The sequence below is a fragment of the Furipterus horrens genome, unplaced genomic scaffold, assembly GCF_987537825.1.
Source record: "Furipterus horrens unplaced genomic scaffold, mFurHor1.1.pri manual_scaffold_15, whole genome shotgun sequence".
Taxonomy (NCBI): Eukaryota; Metazoa; Chordata; class Mammalia; order Chiroptera; family Furipteridae; genus Furipterus; species Furipterus horrens.
In genome coordinates this window covers 13,285,850-13,306,241 of record NW_028327185.1, presented here as the reverse complement: position 1 = coordinate 13,306,241, position 20,392 = coordinate 13,285,850, and the positions used below count along the sequence as shown (strand labels likewise).

At 38.3% G+C, this 20,392-nt stretch overlaps 1 protein-coding gene across 1 annotated transcript in view; it reads right to left on the bottom strand.

Moving 5' to 3' along the window:
* Positions 1 to 20,392, bottom strand: part of AKT3 (AKT serine/threonine kinase 3) — a 190,633-nt gene that overhangs the window by 22,236 nt on the left and 148,005 nt on the right. Inside the window, exons 9-11 of the mRNA XM_090263249.1 lie at positions 14,558 to 14,680; positions 9,000 to 9,128; positions 36 to 250 (exon numbers count right to left, since the gene is read on the bottom strand). Of these exons, the coding sequence (XP_090119375.1) occupies positions 36 to 250; positions 9,000 to 9,128; positions 14,558 to 14,680 (467 nt within the window). The remainder of the gene's footprint in view (positions 1 to 35; positions 251 to 8,999; positions 9,129 to 14,557; positions 14,681 to 20,392) is intronic.

Genomic DNA, 20,392 nt, shown 5'->3' with positions numbered 1-20,392 from the left:
CATCCGTAACTCGCTGGTTGTCTTTGGTGGCTTACCGTTTATTTGGATCCTTTATCAAGAGCCCTGAAAGCAATGATTTTGCATCTGAGGAGAGTGTTCGAGGAAATTTAATGTCTTCCATTAGTATTAGTTCAAAAAGTTTCTCGTGGTCCTGGTTGTAGAAAGGTAACCGCCCACACATCATTTCGTACATGACGACCCCCAGGCCCCACCAGTCCACGGCTCGGCCGTAGTCATTGTCCTCTAACACCTAAAAGCAAAAGCGGTGAAAAGATGAATTATTACACATGAACTTTTAAAGCACTATTTATAAAACACAGGCATTTAAACAGAAATGAATCCTAACTTTCAAAGCTTAGGTAGGCAATTTTTAGATCCTGACACTGAAACTATGAAGCATCCTACAAAAGGCAGAAATCACCCCAAATATCTAAAAGGGTCCATATACACAGAAATGGTCACGCAGCCAGTTCCAGGTACATGCTTATGCACACGCATGGAGGAGCAAGTGAAAACCGCTAGCGGACTTGCACTTTTCCTCTGGAGCCGACCGAAGTTTTCATGCTGGTTCGTTAACGGGGACTTTATGTGGCAGCTCCGAGCTGAGGCACACCGACCACGGAGCACGTGATGAGGGTGCCTTACACTCTCCTGCCCCTAGAAGAGCTAAGCGACACAAGCCAAGCGGTGAAAGACAGCAGCCAACGACGCCCTCGGGAAGGACACAGGGCCTGGCCACCATGAACACTGGAGAACGTCTGGAGGCCCTGACATGTTTAAACTCAGGAAATATTTAGTCAACACGGTGAAGGCGAACATGCAGCATCTGGGCTATAATCCCCGTTGGTGTCCAAAGCTTTAGTGCCCGACAACAATTTCTGTTAAACACGAACAGCAAGAATCATGGACTCAGTACCTGTGCGGCGTATGCCTTGCATTTGCTTCACAAAATATATTACAGGCCACATGAATTTAGTAAGAAATGACATCCTATTAGGGCAGCCTGTTCACATCGGAACACGATGACTTGCCACCTGGCTCAGGGAAAACTTGGTTGTACCTTGTTATTAGATAAGCTCCTCATCCAATGGAATTTTCTTCATTTATTTGGAACTTTCAATCTTTTATTTTAAATTATTTTATTTGAATCATCTTAAAACTTACTTTTTCTGATCCTCATACTTTTGAGATAAAATGATCAACAAAACCATACACATAAACTTTATTAATTAAAAAAAAATCTTATAACTGATTACATAAGAGAGAATTTGATACAGAACAAAGCAGTGCTCATATTCCAAACTTTTTTAGTTTGAAATAAGTAAACACACTGTTGGAGATTACTCCTATGTGGCTTTTATTTAAAATTTACCAATAATTTCATAGAATTGCTCATGGCATTTTGGGTAGTTAAGGCACTTTGGTAGGCAGGGTATTTAAAAATGGAGCATATACTTTCAAGAAAAAACTATGTCACTTGAAGATACAGTTAGTCATGTTTCCAAATGCTCTGAAAGATTTTTAATTCAACTGGATCAGTTTTGTGGCTGCAGATAACACTGGCAAGAGATGAACACTAGTCCAGTCCCACGCGTTCCAAAAATCTTTTGTAACTCACAAACTAAGCAAAATATTTTCAGGAAAAACAGCAAATTCTCGTTTTTCTCTTTGGCTGAAAATATTTCAAATGCTTATTTGTTTGAAGTGAGTCATGTGAGAACGTATGGAAAACAAGAAATAACCCAACGAAGCAGAGAAACTCGACTTGCGTACTTAAGTCAGACAGAATGCTGTAATAGACGTTTCTTTAAAAATAGCAGTGACTTTTGATTATTCAAGGCTTTTTCTCTCATGTCCAATTAGTTGAATGCATTGTTTATTGGCCTTTTCCTAACAGATCCAGGATTTCACCTAATAACAAAAAATTTTTAAATCTAAGTAAACTTCCTCTGCATTCCTGCAGTACCAAGAGAACAGAGGCGCACACACACACACACACACACACACACACACACACACACACACGCAAAGAGCCAAATGTGGTTTTTAACCTCTTTTCTCATAAAGGCACAAAAACCATAAAAGCTGGATTCACGGCCTCCCGAACCCACAGCTCACCAGCCGGGTTCTCATCCCCAGCTGGCAGAACTGGCAATCCTTTATTTTTGCTTAAATACCTGGTTTGCAGCCAGAAGGGAAAGTGAGTACATAAAAAAAAGGGGGGTTTTGTTTTTGAAGAGAAATAAGCATTTGAAAAATAAAACTGCATTGTAAAATAATCTGTTTAATAAAATAAAATGTATTTTATTTAGCTTTGTAAAATGAATACTGACTCTCCAACTAAGTGGTTTTGCTTCTGAACATAATGTGCTTTAAGTGATAGAGATATAATGCTACAACTAGAACTGCTTGCTGTATCACTTTGTACTGAACAAATCTGATGTACTGTATTATCTATTTGATACACAAGCTTAAACAATGTTAAGGAGAAAACACTCTAACAGCTCAGCCAGGCTTCTTGATCTAAGAGCCTTTCCTATCAATCAAAAAGAAAGATTTCTGTTCAACTCTTTACCTCCAAACAGCTGGAAGATGGAAATACACAAGGAATAAAAGTGATTGATATTCTACATGTGGATATATAAAACATGTAATCACTATTCATACAATGTCCTTTCACTCTCCTTCAATATAAATTATTTCAAAACAGCACTTGGAAATACTCTAGAAATTCCAGAGTGGACTTAAAATCCACAGCCTCTTTTATATTATTTTTGGAAGATAATTTTCTCCCTTCCTCAAAGTACTTCTTTTTCCAAAATTACAGAAACACAAAAAATTTACATTCTTTAACCTACGAGTTGCGACTCAGTCTAGCCACCTCGATGATTTTTTTTCTTCTAGCACAAAGGCTAATTTACTTTGTGGTCACCATGGGAACCGAGCAAACAAAGGTGTGACAAATGGTAACGTAGAAGCACAGTGGTGGTATGCCCTTTAACTCTGTTACAACATGGTGTACCATATAATTGGGATGGAAATGCAGACCAAAACCCACTCCTAGAGAAATAATCCACTAAAAGACTTATCTTAAAGAATTAATCTAAAGAAAGTGTCCCTAGGCCCTAGAGTCAATGATGCCGACACTGAACTACACTCAAGGCTGAAGTACGGATAGAGACACTTGGGGTTGCCTCCTGTCCCCACTGTTCTGTGACCATAGATACAGCTTTATAATGACACTGAACACAAACACCCAAACAGACCTAAAGGACAAGAGAGGACCTGGAACATGCAAGGAAATGCAAATAATAAAAAATGTTGATAGACCACATCCAAGCCACACTCAACCGGCACACGTGCTGGAAAACAAGGTATAACTCTCATCTGCAGCCAGGACCCAGAGGTGGCTTCACTCTCTGGGAACATAAAACCTAAGATTCAAGGTCACAGCAGGTACTAATTACTATTAAATATTCCAGTAATACTTAATGTTAATATGTGATGTGGACACTTTCATTTATAAAACAATCAGGTGAGTTAAAAAAATCACCATAAATAGACCTTGAATGGTGATTAATTTCAAAAAATGATAATAAATAATAAACTATGTATTAAATAACACCATCGATTAAAATTCCCAATGTAAATATTTACTTGGCTACTGGGCACCTTCAAAAACCACGTTCACCCCAACATTCTTTTATGATTAGGACTTACTGGTAGGTTGAAGGAGTACCTCCCTTTGCCTGTTCACCAAGGCCACACAATGCACCCAAGGAAACAGTAAAAGGGCTACGCAGGCCCTAGAGGGGCCCACTGCTCAAACAATAACCCCAGCAGAACAGATGGGGAAAAGCTCAACATCTAAACAAACTGTCTGCCCACCTACGTTGTCAAAGTAAACTGCGAACTTGGATGAACCAATTTACCACTAACTCAAAAAAAAAATTTTTTTTCTGGCAACCTTTATATTTCAGGTAGCTGATATGTGTGTGTTTTATATGTAGACACACTCTTACATACTTTACCATTTATGGGAATCCTTCACATTTTCTTAACATCACAGAAATTTGCTTCAAAAAGACCTATAAATATTCTAATTCGTATTCTAAAATGTACTGCAGCTTCGGGAGAAGTATATATGTCATAAGAATGACAGATTCCATGGTTTCTTGGCATTTTTTTTCATAAATATATATTCTCTAATAATTCTTCAGAGATTGTAACTGCCACCTGCTGGGAATTAGAATGCTGCAAGCTTTCTGCTGAGCTCCTGACATTCACACACAATGACTGCACACAGCTAACAGCGGTCCGTCCAAAGCATCTCTGGCTAAAACAGGCAACATGCTTGAACAAGAGAAAAGCTAGGTGGGAACAATACCGGTGACTGAATCACACTTAACACACACCTTCCCAGAGATTTCTATACTTCCTTTTTATTCTGAAGCAACAAACGATTCCAAGAAAGAGGGTCTTTGCAACCCAAGCAAAAATAGCCATTGTAAAATACTACAGGTTATCCCTAGTGTTACCAGCTAGTGTTACTTTTGTATACGTTCTCATGCTTCAGAGAATTTAAAATTAAATGTTATGGCAAACTAGAACCATTCCAAAGTATTAAATGCAAATAAAAGTCCACGTGATACTGAAAAAAAGCTTCAGGTGAAAAATAGCGACTACAAGAACTGACACTAACAAATATCAACATGGAATCTAAAAATACCATTTTGGTTCCTATTTTAGAAATGTTCAACTGGGAGACAAAATGGGATAGTTTTTAATACCCAGAAACAGTATAAATAGTAAGCAGACCCATATGACAAGAGTTCTTCAGTATGAATTCCAATTACAAAGCACATAACTTCTACCCGAACTGATCATCGGGAACCATGATTTAATCTGCCCCTTAATAATGGTGACAGGCCTTTTCGGAACCATCAGCAAGATGAAGGCTTTCCAAAGTACCTTGAGAGGACAGGTGTTTCATGAATTATTCATAATTAAACAAACTATTAGAGATGCACAGTTTTTAGAAAGGCTACCAATGCAACTTTCTATTTTCACAAAAATCTTACAAGTTTTAAGACTTCATTTTGCAATCTGGTAGAAATAGCAGAATTTTGTACAGGATAAGCCAAAGGTAAGTATGCGTGCTACACTACTTTTACCTACGAATTAAATATGCAAACATAAGTAACTCTGGTCCCACTTATTTCTCTTAAGATCTCCTAAAGACAGTATTGACAGAACCCGGAAAATGACTTTTTACATTTACTCTTTGTTGTATTTAAAATAAGTAAATAAAATGCCACTCAGTATACTTAAGTTTAGTTAGGCTTTAACGACTCCCCCTAACCCCCCCGCCTACACCAGGCCATGCTACCAACTACCTTTATTCTTAATTTATATGATTTTTCCCAACTCATTCTAAAGAAGTTAATTTCTATTGTTGGCTTTAAATTTATATAGAATTTAATTTCTGTCTGTAATATAATATATGTAGCATCACAATGACTTTGAGTGAATCTTTGTATCAAAACAGGTATCAAAATATTCTAGTCTATTTCAGATACCTTCAAAATACTATGTAAAATATATTAAAGATAGTAGGTTTTAAAAGAAAAATAAATAAAATGACAGCAAGTGAATGTTTTCTAAAAATGAGGTTCTAAAAACTAAAAATGCATCAAAAGTACATTTTTAGCCACTGGAAAAACACTTTTTAGTTATATAAAACAAAAATTATACACATTTTTTCCTCTGAATGGCAACCACAACTGGAGGCCATATATTTGCCAACAATCAAGTCATTTTTTGCCATGTTTTTGTTAGTTCTAACTTGATTATTAAATAATTTTTATTTTTACACGATTACAGAAGTGCATTTCTCTAGGTTTCCAAAACCACCTTATTCAACCTTCCCCATCTGCCACCATCTGCTTCTTTTTAGCGTGTACTTTCTGTGTGATCACATAAACATGTGAAAAATAACTGACATTCAGATGATTATCTGCTGGTACATTTGAGGACTGGGCATAATAAAAGTGAACTGCCAAAACGTACTTAACACTTTTAATTTTGTTGGGTCTTGCATGTAAGCTACATTTCATTTTCAAACTGTTTTACAGTTGGAAAGTTGATCAGGTGCTGCTAACTCCAGAGCAAAGCTGAGACTAAACAGTTAGCGCCGCATAAAATGGTTTGGGTTCAACAAGAGCCCGCTCAAATAATAAAACTTAAAAGTAAGGTTTTGTATATGGCTTCTGATTTCTTTTTAAATTTCTAGGCTTGAAAATAAGAGTATAGTTTGCACAACCAAATTCCCTTCAAGCTATCTTACTGTCCATAATGCGAGAGGTCAAGTTCATGTCCTTCTGATATCAGTAAGAACAAAAGCACTATCCATTTATAACTATATACACAAGTGCATTTCAGAGCTGCAGCCCACTAAAGGCAGTCTATATGCCTGCCAGGACTGCATCTCTGCAATCTCTTAAAAATTACATGATTTCCTTCCCACCCCCCGTAACACTAAACATCTACAATTCTTTTCATCAAAAGAGGTAATAGAACAAATGTTTTTTTAAATATTCTTTTTCCAACAAATGGCATTTTTTTTTTTACTGTAAGACTTGTTTTCCTGGTGCTCTTTGCCAGAAGAAGAAACTTAAGTTCATTTAAAGCTTAAGTTTATTTACAAATCAGCTATAAATCTGATATATAGGACAGTTAAATCAGTTTTGAACTGATTTTTAAGTCTTTTTAAAGCCTCTTTTAAGTACCCTTCACCTGCCTTTATACAGCAAAGCATTTCTGCCAGATTAAAATAATGGAAACGGTAAAGAAAGATGAGCACTGCTGGGCGCAGGGAGGTCCCTGTCCCGTGGGAGCATGGCAGAAGGGAAGAAGAGAAGAACGGAAAGTCCTGACAGCGAGCCGCTCACGAGAAGCCGTACTCAAAAACATACTCCAGGTCTGAGGAACAACTGCTACTTAGAGGACAGCAAAAGTCTGGATTAACAAGGGGAAGTACTAGAAACTCCAGGGTTCAAGAGAGGAGAGAGACCCCCCCCATGCGAAGTAAGAATGAGCTAGTTCCGACCCAGGCCAATGCCTTCCTAACTGACCGTGTGATCATGGTGTCGCCTGCTCTCAGTTCAGAAGTGACTCTCCTTTCTCCCTGAGATGCAGCCTAAAGGGATTCCCATCCCGTCCACATGTCCCGTCTCTGTTCTCCCTGCTTCCCCTCCCTGCCACTGGTTGCTCCCCACTCCACCCCTGCCCCCAGCTCACACTCCTCCCCTTTCCTTCCACCGCCCTCCACACACCTCCAGGTAAGCAGTCAGTGTTTGCACAGTCATCATTATTTGCCACATCTTATCGCCTTAGTAAGCAGTAAGATACTTGAGTACCCCTGGCACCTAACCTAATGCACGGCACCTAATAAATATTCAATAAATATTTCCTTAATGAATGGATGAGTGTCCTTAGTGAAATGGTTCATATCAAAGACCAGAAAAGGGACACAGGTTCTTGTTTTTAAAATAAGAGTAAACACATTTCGAAGTTACCCTAATTTAACAAACATGCAGTGTTTGACATACATACTTAAAATATAGGCATTAAATTGGCAGGAGAAATTAGTTCTCTCAAGATTTGTCATCCTCAAACAGCAACTACAATGATCACTCTCCCCAATAAAAATGAGGTGTCAAGATTTTAATTATGAATCAGCATGTAACAGCCTACGAATATAAACTCCTTTTAAAGATCAGACTTCTGCAATATTTAAAAAGAAAACACACACACACAGAAATGTTTTTACTTGTCTTTAAAAAGAAATTAGCGATTTCTTGCAAATTGTACACTTTCTACTCAGAAACAATTGGCCCTTGTTCTTCAGTTGGTGACATTTGCATGGAGAAGACTTTTGTTTCTTAGAAGGTCATAGGCCTTTAAAATGAGATGCACTTATCTTCTTCAGAAATAATTTCCCCGAACTGTGACACAAGTGATTTTGTTATTCTAACTATGGGAAAACATCACCCATGGCCAGTGTACAGCCGGGGAAACTGAACTCCCGAGAAACAAAAAATCTGCCTTTCACGACATTCACAAAACAATCCTGTTCCAGAGTTAAGTGCCCTGAGAGCAGTTTCCTTTCTGTCTTGTTCCCTGGACCCACATCCCCCAGAAAAATGCCCGACACATAGCAGACACACCATATACACCTGCCGACTAAACAAAGAAATGAGTTATTCTGGAACGCTCAGCAGGCGGCCATCCGCTGGAGCTATTTGGGTCTGAATTCCAAAATGTAGCTACTGCCATTTCCTTAACTCTCCCAACGAAATAGTTCCCAATAATTATGAAAACCCAAAATACTGCAAGTCCAAATGATCCATTTCTTTGTTTCTAAGGAAAATCCAAATGGTTTATAAAACTGTAAACACTTTTGAAGTCATTCAATGAATGTTTTAATAAATGGATCAAAAAGAGCATAATCAAAAAAAATAAAATGTATATGGCCAATAACTGAAAATGGACTTACTCTACTACAGTTAGTACCTTTGTGCTCATAAAGTTTATAAAACTTAATATGCATATATATATATATCCCTGCCCTATAATATCATGTTGAACAAGTGATATGCTCTGGCCGATGTGGCTCAGTGGGTTGAGCATCATCCTACAAAGCAAAAGGTCGCTGGATCAAGACACATGCGTGGGCTGCAGGTCAGGACAGGCCAGGTCCCCTGCTGGGGCGCGTCTGAGAAAGAAAACGGATCAAAGTTTCTCTCTCACACCAATGTTTCTATCCCTCTCTTTCTCCCTCCCTTCCTCTCTAAAAACATACAAACTAAGATTTGACTCATGTGGCAGGTCAGGTAAGAACAGTAGGCCCTGTGATTTCTGACAGCTTGAACGGCTCCCTCTCAGGGCATCATGCCCACGCTTCTCTCCCTGTGCCCGGGCCACACGCGCCTGCCTACCTCCGGGGCCAGGTACTCTGGGGTTCCACAGAAGGTCTTCATGGTGGCTGCATCGGTGATCCCTTCTTTGCAAAGTCCAAAATCTGTAATTTTTATGTGACCATCTTTATCCAGCATCAGATTCTCCAACTGTGTAGAAAGAAAAAGATCATGATTGGTCCTATACTCTTGAAATACAGGAAAATACTGTTTTGAAACAATTACTGAATGCTGAGTAAGATATTTTGGGAAAGAGGACATGGTCGTTGTTAAGAGAGCTTTCAGTACTTATAAACCCTGTAGCTTCCTAATGTATATGGAAAAGAAACATGTTTTATTAAATACTTTGATAATGAAATTACTGACTTTTTAAACAAATGGGAGTAAGATCCATTATTGTGTAAGTTCTAAGAACTAAAGCCTAATTAACTTTTCAAAACAGAAACCAATCCTCTTTATATTTAAATGGATTGTGATCTAAACAATCCCAAAGAGCTGAGCATCTTCTTCTGGATCTATACAGATGGTTTTGAACAATTTCTCTTGGGGATCTGTGAATATTCACTCACAGAAATGTTTTCTGGTCATTGTTGTAATCAAACCTATATCTTATTTTGCAAGGTAAGACAGTATCCTCTTTTGCAGTTCTTTGTAATACAGTGATCCCTCACTAATCGCGGGTATTATGTTCGAGACACCCCCGTGATAGGTGAAAATCCACGAAGTAGGAACCTTACATTTATTTTAGTATTTATATATATTTTAACGCTTTATAAATGCTTCCCCCACACTTATAAACAGTTCCCAGTCCCTTATTAACCTTTCCCACTCCCTTATTAACCTTTTCCACACTTTTATAAACACTACTTATGTTCTTAAACATATTCTACACTCTTAAACCTACATAACTTTAACAACATACGTATACAGTACGGCAAAGTCCTGCGATATAGCAAAAAATCTGTGATAAATAATTAAATATAATATTTTTAAAAATCCTGTGATACAGTGAGGCCGCGATAAGTGAACCCTGATATAGAGAGGGACTGCTGTAAAGGAAACACCGACCCTTTTAAACATAAAAAGAAAAAGAATGATCAAACATTCAACAGTTAATGGAAATCTATAGCACAGATATTATCTAGTTGGAATCTCTTTGAAGCCATTAATGACAAAACACCAAAGAGAATCTTAAAGAGTTAACCAAGTAGCAAGATCATCTGCCTCAATACATTCTTTTAAAAAATTAAAACAAAAATAAAAGTTCTTTTATTATCTAAATTCAGAAATCTTGCATCTTCCAAGTGCTTCTCTGCGAGCTGGAACTTAAAAATCAAGCCTAAGCTGCCCAAATGGCAGCAAGTCCTGAACGTGAAACCCAAACAAACATGGAGAAAGTGCCTCTGTCCGCTCCTCTTTCTTCCTGCGACCTCCCTCTCGCGGCCTTGGCCTTTCTCTTCTCCACACTCCGGTTTGCTCCCTTCTCCCTCCTTTCCTCCCCTCTCTCCTCACTTGCCATAATGAGGAACAGAAGTGTATGCTGGAGGGTCTGTTGTTTTGCTGAATAAAAATGTCCATGTCCTGTCTCTCATTTTTAAGAAGATGCTTATGGTTTTAATATAGGAATATATTACAATAAACACAAATAAAACCAAATTAAGTTCTTCAAATGCTGTATAATCTTTTAAAGTATTTAATCAACGTTTTACCAATACATAAGAACGTCTTATAAAATCTTCGGCACAGAATGCGAATGTACCATCTACTCCCCGCCCCTCCCCGCCGCCCCGGTCTGGTGTGTATCATGCTGCCCTTCCGTCCACGCTCCATAGGTGTGGGGAGGCGTTCAGGGAAGCAGCGTATCAGGCACCATTTCTCCGCATGCTGCCAAGGCTGCCAAGGCTATTTTGTCATCTATTTTCAATCCTGGCTCATAACCAATTCTCTCCCCTCAGATCGCATCACTGAGCCGCACACCAAGGTTGGAGGGATGAGGAATGAAGTGAGGTGCAGGGACAGGGTTGGGGTGAGGAACAGGTTAACAGAGAGTGACAGTGCCGGTGTGCCCCGGACTTAAAGGGTTTCCTGGGACGCAGGACTTCAAAGTTCTGTAACTGGGGAGGTCCTGGGAAAACCAGCACAGCTGCTCATTCTCCTTGTTTTATGAATCAGCTTGAAAAATTGCAACGATATATTTAGTAAGAAACAAGGTCACCCAAAGGGACGGGTGTGAGAGAGGGGGCGAGGGTCATGGGGTGAGGGCACATTGCATGGGGGCGGCAGCGAGCACCGTGGGTAAGAGTACTGGGTCAAGTTAGAGAACCCCCCATAAATTCATTCTTTATCCTGTACTCACTGTGTGACCTTGGACTATTGATTTCTATGTGCCTCAACTTCATCTATAAATCAGAGGCGAATCACAGTAACAACCTAATGTGATTTTTTAGAGAATTAAGTGAGATACTGATTGCAGAACTTAACACCCTAAGCAGTCAATAAATGTATTGATCATCACTAAATATAGCGTCTAATGGTCAATGTGTAAGTATCAAACAGTGTGTGTTCCTCTGGATGACGCTGTATTTTTAAGCAAAGAGTAAAGAGCAGGGATAAAACCCTATAAAACATGTTTGTCAGCTCAGTGACTTCAGTAAAAACACTTTTTAATATGCAATGATTTCTTCTGAATAAACCAACAAAACATTTCATCATGTTAAAGCCAGCTATATTAGAAGAGCGTCCACCTTTTTCCATCAATTCTTTTTCTTCTCTCCACTATCCTGGAATATTTTGCTGAACATGAATGACAAAAACAACTTGTCCTTCAACAGTATAAATAAGAATCAGAGATGTATCACCTTAAAAAATACCCCCAAATCCAATGTGTATAAAGATAAGTCAGGGGTAATTAAATATCCAGTCTTGTTAAAAAATAGTTGTTTTCCCCAGATGCATAACGAAGTTTCTGGAACATACACAAACCGTTAGCGCCGTGAAGGACACAGAGAATCACCTGGAAGTCTTTTCAAAGCAGGTCAAAGGTCTAGACAGAGCAGAGCACCTGGACTTCCATTCCTTGATGCTTCAGCACTAACGCAAACAGGACTGACCAAGCATCTGTAGGAGCGCTTCCGCTCCATGCGGGAGGAACACAGACATTCACAAACAACCTTTCTCTGGTTCTCTCTCCTCGGCCCCATAGCTTTCCTTTTTCCTTTCATTAGCCATAAAATGCAAAATGCATACTGTCACTGGCTGGTCAGGTACTCTCTGTTTATAAAACTTAAATGTTTTATTGCCACCATCAGTCCTGGGCTACAAGGGCTGTATGTTTATGCTTAATGGGTGCACCCGCTGGCAAAAGCAATGATGAAGAAAAATAGTAGGTCTGAGAGACAAAATTATGTATTAAAAATCTGGTTATGCTTACTACTTATCACAGGGTTGTTAAGCTAACAGTTCATGCTTCAGGGAGAGAAAAAATAATACACGTATATATACCTCATGGAATTTCCATAAAAAGACAACATTTTTTACCCAGTTTGGCTATTTACACTGTATGTATTCTTTTTGGTGTAGATTTATATGGTTTCTGTCCCACGCTTCATACAATTACTTAAGACTTTTAAGGTAAGGCTGTATTTCAAAAAAATAAACTTAGAGATCACTTAATTCTTTAGTAAAGTTTAGTGGTCTATGCATATGGAAACTGCATGACTCACAGTCACCCATAAAGTAGGTTCTTCATGTTGCAGCTTAATAAATTTAGTATTTCCATCATCAGAGAGGACAGGACAATGAAAATCATATTAAGGAACTTCAGTACATCAATACGTTCATTGGTAATATTGTTAATGGTAAATATTGACCAACACCATCTTGATTATACCATGTTTTTACACAATGCTAGCATTCTTTTCTTTCTTTCTTTAGACTAATAATTCTACCCTCCAGCTTCAAACATTTTAAATATGCTATCAAGTATTTCAATAATTATCCTCATTTCCTTAAATCCAGGACACCCCCTCACCCCCTACAAAGAGAATTCATAAAATATAAAGTGGGAGTGAAGGGAGGCGATTCAGGCAGAGAAGAGCTAACCATTTTTAAGTAAATTTGGAAATGCCATATAACTTACATTGTAAGTTTTGTCCTGCCATATAACTAATTTCTTTTTTAAAAATCTCTAAAGTCAAGACATTTAAACATTATAGGATTATTTGGCCATGCAGACTTCAGATACAGGGATGCTGAATTCTGTCACATCTCTGGTTATAAAAAGCTTCAGGCTAAATATAATTGTACTGTTGACTGGTACTCATCTCTGGTCCACTGCAGTGCCTGCTTGGCCATCCCTGATCTAGTCATAGTCGCGTGGTTCATTTCTCCTATACACAATATTTTAGAGCTTCTTTTGAACTTTAATGATAATCTTATGTAAACATACACACTATATTTTATTGTCACTGTGTAAAATAATACTTTGTGAGATACTTATTCCTTAGGGTCATTCATAGCATAAAGGAACATGTTACAAACATCTTGAAATAACCTAGACAAGTGCTTAAATAATTAGGTAACTTAAGGATCATGGATGCTTTAAAAAGAGTGCGATGAGAGTGAGGGAATAATTGGGATTTCTTCTTTACGCCCTACTATGGAGATACAAACAGAGTTTCAGAAAAGATTCGTGGAACTCCTATTTCTACAAATCAAATTAATTTTAAATAAACCAGTACTTGATAAATAAATAAAGTACTTCTGTGACATAATTTAATAGGTTAGCATTACTATCTGGTTTACTTATTGAGAAAGGAAGACTGTCACATTTAGAATCTGTTCAGCGTGTGTCAGGGCACAGAGTCCCTTGATACAGCTGATGTGAACCAGAGTCCCGAGGTCACCGTGCCTCCGCTGGACTAGTCCAGGGTCAGCAAACTGTGGCCCATGTGTGAAATCCAGCCTCCTGCAAAGAGACCCTCTGGGCCACAATGCCTAAAATATTTCCTATCTGACCTTTGCCGATCGGGGAATTCTTCCAAAGGTCTCATCAGGATGGAGCTTTGAGATGTAAACTCACTCTTTCCAACAAGACAGTACTTTTTAAAATGCAAGTTAAACAAATAAAAGGCTATATTAAAAATGCTCCAAGTATTTAAACCCGCCAAAAAGTTCATACCAAAATTAAACCAAATCTTTTCCTCCAATAAAGTCTTAAAGTTTCTTCGTAACATATCACAGTATGTTAGGCTATAATAATGAACCTTATTTTAAAGTGTCACTTGCCAAGTTACTTGATCTGTAATAAGACGTTTAACATTACCCAAAACATTCACAGAAAACGGAAACTGTTCTTGGTAGATCATGCTTCACCAGGGCCGTCAAGCAGAAATTCTCCTCCATCAAAAACTCAGACATAACATATATATCAGTGAATGCAGTAAACCACATTATTAAACAGAACTTCTTTTTTGCCCCATTAAATCTGCTCTTCTTCCAAACTGTGTAACTTTGTAATTACTTTGTCCCTATAGTCTCTGCAAAAACAAATTTTGATCACTTTTTTTTTTTTTTTTTACCTTGAGATCACGGTACACAATCTTCCCAGAATGTAGGTAGTCCAAGGCGGAGACGATTTCTGCACCATAGAAGCGTGTGCGGTCCTCGGAGAACACCCGCTCTCTCGACAAATGGAAAAACAGCTGCAGGGTAAACAGCAGGGACAGGATTGTAATAATTACTGATTTAGTGGGGAAATTAACGCAAACATAAAACACCTCTCATCACCATATTGTGATGATAGATCGTGTACTCTCGGTGGGCGCGAGCACTTGCAGACAGCAGCTGGCTTCGCTCTCCCAGGTTTCCAAGGGGAGACGGCGGCCGTTCCATCCGTGTTTTAATCAATCTACCAACCTTGTGGAAGGCGTTCTGCTTGCTCCCCATTTAACCTCCAGTGACCGGAGGAAACAAGGATGTATCATCGGACTGCATTCCCCCTCACCCCGCTGCTGCTTTCACTCTTTCAAAGAGTAGGTGCTGAGATAGTATTAAAATAAATGAGCACAAGCATAGAGGTAGTATTTCTATTTAATTACCTGATTTACATTTGATTTTGGAGAAAGGGCTGCTGATTGGCTGAAGCTGATTTATGTGAACCTGTTCTATTTCTCCATCTGTTAATCCACCATGATATCTCTAGAAATGTTTTCAAAGTTTGAACCTGTGTCTTCTATGGTGAGAAACTGTAAAGCTCTAAGTTTTTATTCTAGTCATGTCTAAAATGGTCTGAGAAGCTCCCCTTATTCCCTTTATAATTCTCAATATCTATTCTATTTTGAAAAGAAACTACAGCACTCATCTTTTCTCGTATTGTCACTTACACGACAACCCCAGCCATTTCCTAGTTCATCACCACTCAACAGTCGGCAAGTATTCACTGGGTGCTCACGTGGCCAAGCACCCAGCTCCCCGCTCAGGCAGCTCCTCATTTAAGAAACTGCCTATTTCATCTCTCAGTTCGACAATGCATGTAAGGAGCAGGCTTCAGGCACCACTGACCTCTGCGGTACAGTTTCACTGTATTATGAAACCCCCAAGAACAAGGACAGGCTGTTGACAATGCCGAGCACACTGCCAGGTATCACGGCAGACACTCAGCACATGTCTGTGATTAAAGAAATGAACCAATCAGTCAGGGTTTCCTTGACGGTGAGATCAGAAATCAAGTCTACCTTCACGTGGATTAGTAACTCTCAGTGCTTCTGCAAAGGCATAACAATATGGTTAACGAGATCTGTTCCTTATGGCCCAAATCATAACTTAGGTAACACACAAGACGTTCCCTACGGATTCCTCCCTGCCTTTTCCCACCTCCACCTCCACTTAAAGAGTCTGTCATGGTTTTGACATAAACTTAGGCAGAGCACACTGTCACAGGAAAGAGAGACAGGTAATATCATGCACCTATTGCTGAAAAAGACTGGCTCAACATTAGTTACAGCAAAACTAAAATATTAGTCAGAGAGTCTTTAAACTTTAATGCAGTCTATTATTCTGCCATATTCTGTCAAATCTAAGATGCTACTGACAGGGACTCATCATTGTTTTATGTTAACACAAAGTAAAGGGAAACAAGTCCCTTAAATCTATGACATACCACCAAAGAGAAAAGGCGTTCTGACTGCAGAAATGTTAAATGTGTCTGAAAAGGATCAACTATACTATGCCCCAAATCAAACCAATGTATATAATTACTCAGGTATATCTTTCAAAATTCATTTATTTGATACAGGCATATATATAACCATTCCAACAGGGACAGGGGGAGAAACAAGTGTGGCACATCAGTAAAACCACTCTGAATAATTTCTGGGTCAGAATAATTTCCGCCATGCTTTATATGCGACATCACTAACTTTGATTGAAGTACCCTGGTAACCTCTTTGCAGATCTACGGTAGTGTTCTAATAGATTGAAAATAGTGGTTAAATTTATAAATTTTCTTAAAATAACGTCAAGTCTACTACTCACTTATTTACTGTACAAAAGATACAGATGCTCCCTATATCAATATAATACATGCAGGATTCTAGATCTTTATTTAGACCATATATCTTCAATTTGTCTCCCAGCCAATGTCTATAAAAATATATGCTAAAAAATTATACTGAAGGAGAGTTCTATTTATTTCTCAATCTGCTGTCCTCTGATGTCTACCCTTGCTGCTTCATGGAACTTATTTTTGTTATGAAAACCGAGAGCCTCTTAATTGCCAAGCCCAGTTATTGACAGTCTGGACCCTTCTTCCTGTCTGGAGCTTAGTGAATCACCTACGGCTTCTCCTTCCTGAGGGCTTTGGCAATACAACTCTCTCCTGATCCTCTACCTGATACTCTGGATCTTCCTTGGCTTTGAACCAGCTTTCCATTTAGTGAGCATCAATTATTTTAAAGTCACTGTGTTGGGCACAGGGAGAGAAAAAGAAAGACAAACAATGATTACAACAATCCCTGACCTCAACCTATTCGATGCAAAGGAGATACATGCACCAATGCAAACAAGACGGCTGTGTGATGTTTCCCAATTCTGGTGTTAAAGGTGCTTTGGAGGTAAAGAATGATTAACCTTTATTGAGATGACCTCAGGAGACTTCACAATTAAGAATGGGATTTTTAAAGGATGGCCACTTTCACGAATACTATAAGGGAAGCCGACAAAAGACTGTTATTTAAATTGTGTCATTTTTATATTTCTAATGGCTTAGTACAGTACCTGCACATAACAGGTAACTAATAAATGCTCGCGGAAGAATTAATTCTGAAGACAAAAACAGCAATGGCAAGAAAATATCAAAGGAACACACAGAGCTGAAGAATAATACACATTCAGGTCAGTCATAGGACTTCAGGAAAAAAAGACGAGGCACATTGTTTAGGACCTTAACGGCCAAGATACGGGCTTGAACTGATTCTGAGATGAGGGGCATCAAAGAGTTTAGGGTTTAAACAATTAGCATAATTTTTAAAAACTCTGGCAAGAACTGGAGAATCAAGTTAAAAAATCTCAGACCACAGTTGGGTCCACAATGCCTAAGTGCCTAAAGCCAACGAAACTACGACTGAGCACCTGTCTGCGCGACTGTGTGAAACGCTGCGGATACAGCGAGAGAACGTGGTGGCGATCCACAAGGGCATCGCCATTGGATTAGAACAGCCAGACAGATGTACCGTTCTACCAAACATACGGTGGTCATGGAATAGCAAGCGCATCTGAATAAGCGAATGACAGTACCAGAAGTTACAAGGCACTGAACAAGAGTTTCTGAGGGGCTTCAGTCAGAAGGGTGGTGACAGGCATTTCAGGGAAGTCGAAATCCCAGAGGGGCCTTGTTTGCACCGTTGGGTAGTCAAGGGAGAGAGCAACAATGTTGGGGTTCCCCATGAATGGTGAGGTGGATATTGCAGAAGTGATCTTGGTGTCAAGGAAAAAACGGGGGACAGGTACAGAGGAGCAACTGCTTTTACTTTGACCTGTTAACATATAAATAAGCATTGGATACCACCGCTTCAACATGAGGGGCCCCAGGGTACAGAAGCAGACCTAGGAGCCATTTATATAAAGACGTTGCTAAAACCAAGGAAGCGCAGTAGAGCCCAGGAAATCGGTAAAAACTGAAAAGGGAATTAAGCTCAGAATCTTAGGGCATCACCACACACACGGACAGAAAAAGGAAGGAAGCAGAGCAGGATATTGTGACAAATTCCTGAGAGAAGTATAAAAGGAAGGAGAATTTATCTGAAGGATGGAGGAAAAGGAAGTTTCGGGCAGGATGCAACATTCACCTGGCCCAGGAATTAGGCCGAGGTATTACTGGAAGAGAAGATTTCTGCTGCAACGTGTTACGTAATGCTTTCAGGAAAACTTCTGCCTGAAGAAACTGAGAGATGCTATAAAAGCTACAATCCATATTAAAAGAGCAATGAAGTCAGACAACCAGAAACAGATTTTGTAAGAATCTAATATATGATAACACTGATGACGACAGTATGGGACAAACCACACGAGGTAAAAATGACGCTTTACTGAACGGTGCCACAAGAGTTGGTCAGATTTAGAGAAAAGTAAATTCAAAATTCAATTTTAATTTCACCTCGTAACAAAATAAATTTCATATGTAATTAATAGTTACACATAAAATATGACGCTATTTTTTAAAAAACTAGGATATATGAATCAATAGCTATCTGGTCGCAGGATGAAGAAGGATTGCCCAAGCAGAAAAGAAATGAAATCGTAAGAGGGAAAACTGGTAGAATTAACTGCATAGAATAGCAACAATTAATATTTATAGCAAGTCGGACAACCCAACGTCCAGCACCAGCAGACAGATGAACAAATGTTGACAGAGCCACGCATACGGATCATGACGCAACAATAAAAGGAACAAACTACTGAGAAATGCAACAGAACGTGTAACTGCCAAAACCTCAGGCTGAGGAAAACAAGGAGATACAAGAGTCCAGATTGTATGACTCCATTTCTACGAAATTTTAGAAACAGTAAATCAAATCTTTAGTGTCATATGTAGATATTTGTCAAAAGTCACATAACAGCCCTGGCTGGTGTGGCCCAGTGGATTGAGTATTGGCCTATGAACCAGAAGGTTGGTGGTTCAATTCCTGGGCAGGGCACATGTCTGGGTTGCAGGCCAGGTCCCGAGTTGGGGGCACACGAGAGGCAACCAGTCCATGTTTCTCTCTCTCGCACATCAATGTTTCTCCCTCTCTCTTTCTCCCTCCCTCCCCTCTCTCTAAAAATAAATAAATAAAATCTTTAAAAAAAAGAACAGGTGAAATTATTTTTTAAAAAGTCACATTAATAATATACTTTAAGTGAGTCCACTTTATTGCATGTAGATTATACCTAAGTAATGGAAATAATCTAAATGTTCAAAAATTTTGTAAAAATTTAATAAGTTGTAGTACATCTACATAATTAATTAGCAATTATTATATATTTTATGATATTGAATAAAATGGAAAATATATATACAGTATAAAATAAGAAAATATATTAACATGGTAATAGCAATTATTGATAGATGGCAATAGTTACAGTGGTTTTCATCTTGTTTTATACCTTGAAAATTACTTACAATTATTTGTATATATCTGTTCCCCAGAACACTGTGCTTTCCTTTAATGCAGAGACCACCTGTCTTGTTCATATCATAAAGAACTAAGCACACAGCACAGTAGCTAGCTTAGAGAATATGGTCAATAAATATATTTTTCAATTGAATTGAAATAACTTTTTGGCTTTTTGATGTTCTCCGCAATGAATATGTACTGCCGTTATTTTCATAATAAAAAAAAACTATATAAAAGGTTTCTAATAAATTTACTGTGAATCCTTGTACTGATTTAGGCTTATGACAAAGTTGGTACCCTAGTTTTTTTTCTGACAGAGGTACAGAAAAAAGAAAAGTTATGCAAGTACTCTAGAGCTTTGCTTCCTCAGCACCAAGCCCAATTACATGCTTAATAAATATGTCTTGCAAAGAATAAAGTTAAATTCAAAACTACTTTCCAAAGAATTATTTATAAGGAAAGTAATGTATTGAAGGTGAGGTATTTTTATTTTAAACTTAAAAAAAAAAACATATACAGTACTGAATAAACTTGTTTTCATTTTAAGATAAGTTATTTGCTGCTTAAGCAAGGAATATATCTTGAAAATTTTAAGTTCCTTTAGGCAAAGACTAAATTTTTTATGTTGAGTTTAGCCATGCTATAGAAATACAGTAATGCAATTAGATTATTTTAACCTACTAAATATACAAACCTGTATTTCATTACAAACTCAGAATGCTTATTTTGACAACTGCTGTATTTTTCAAAACTAGTAATATT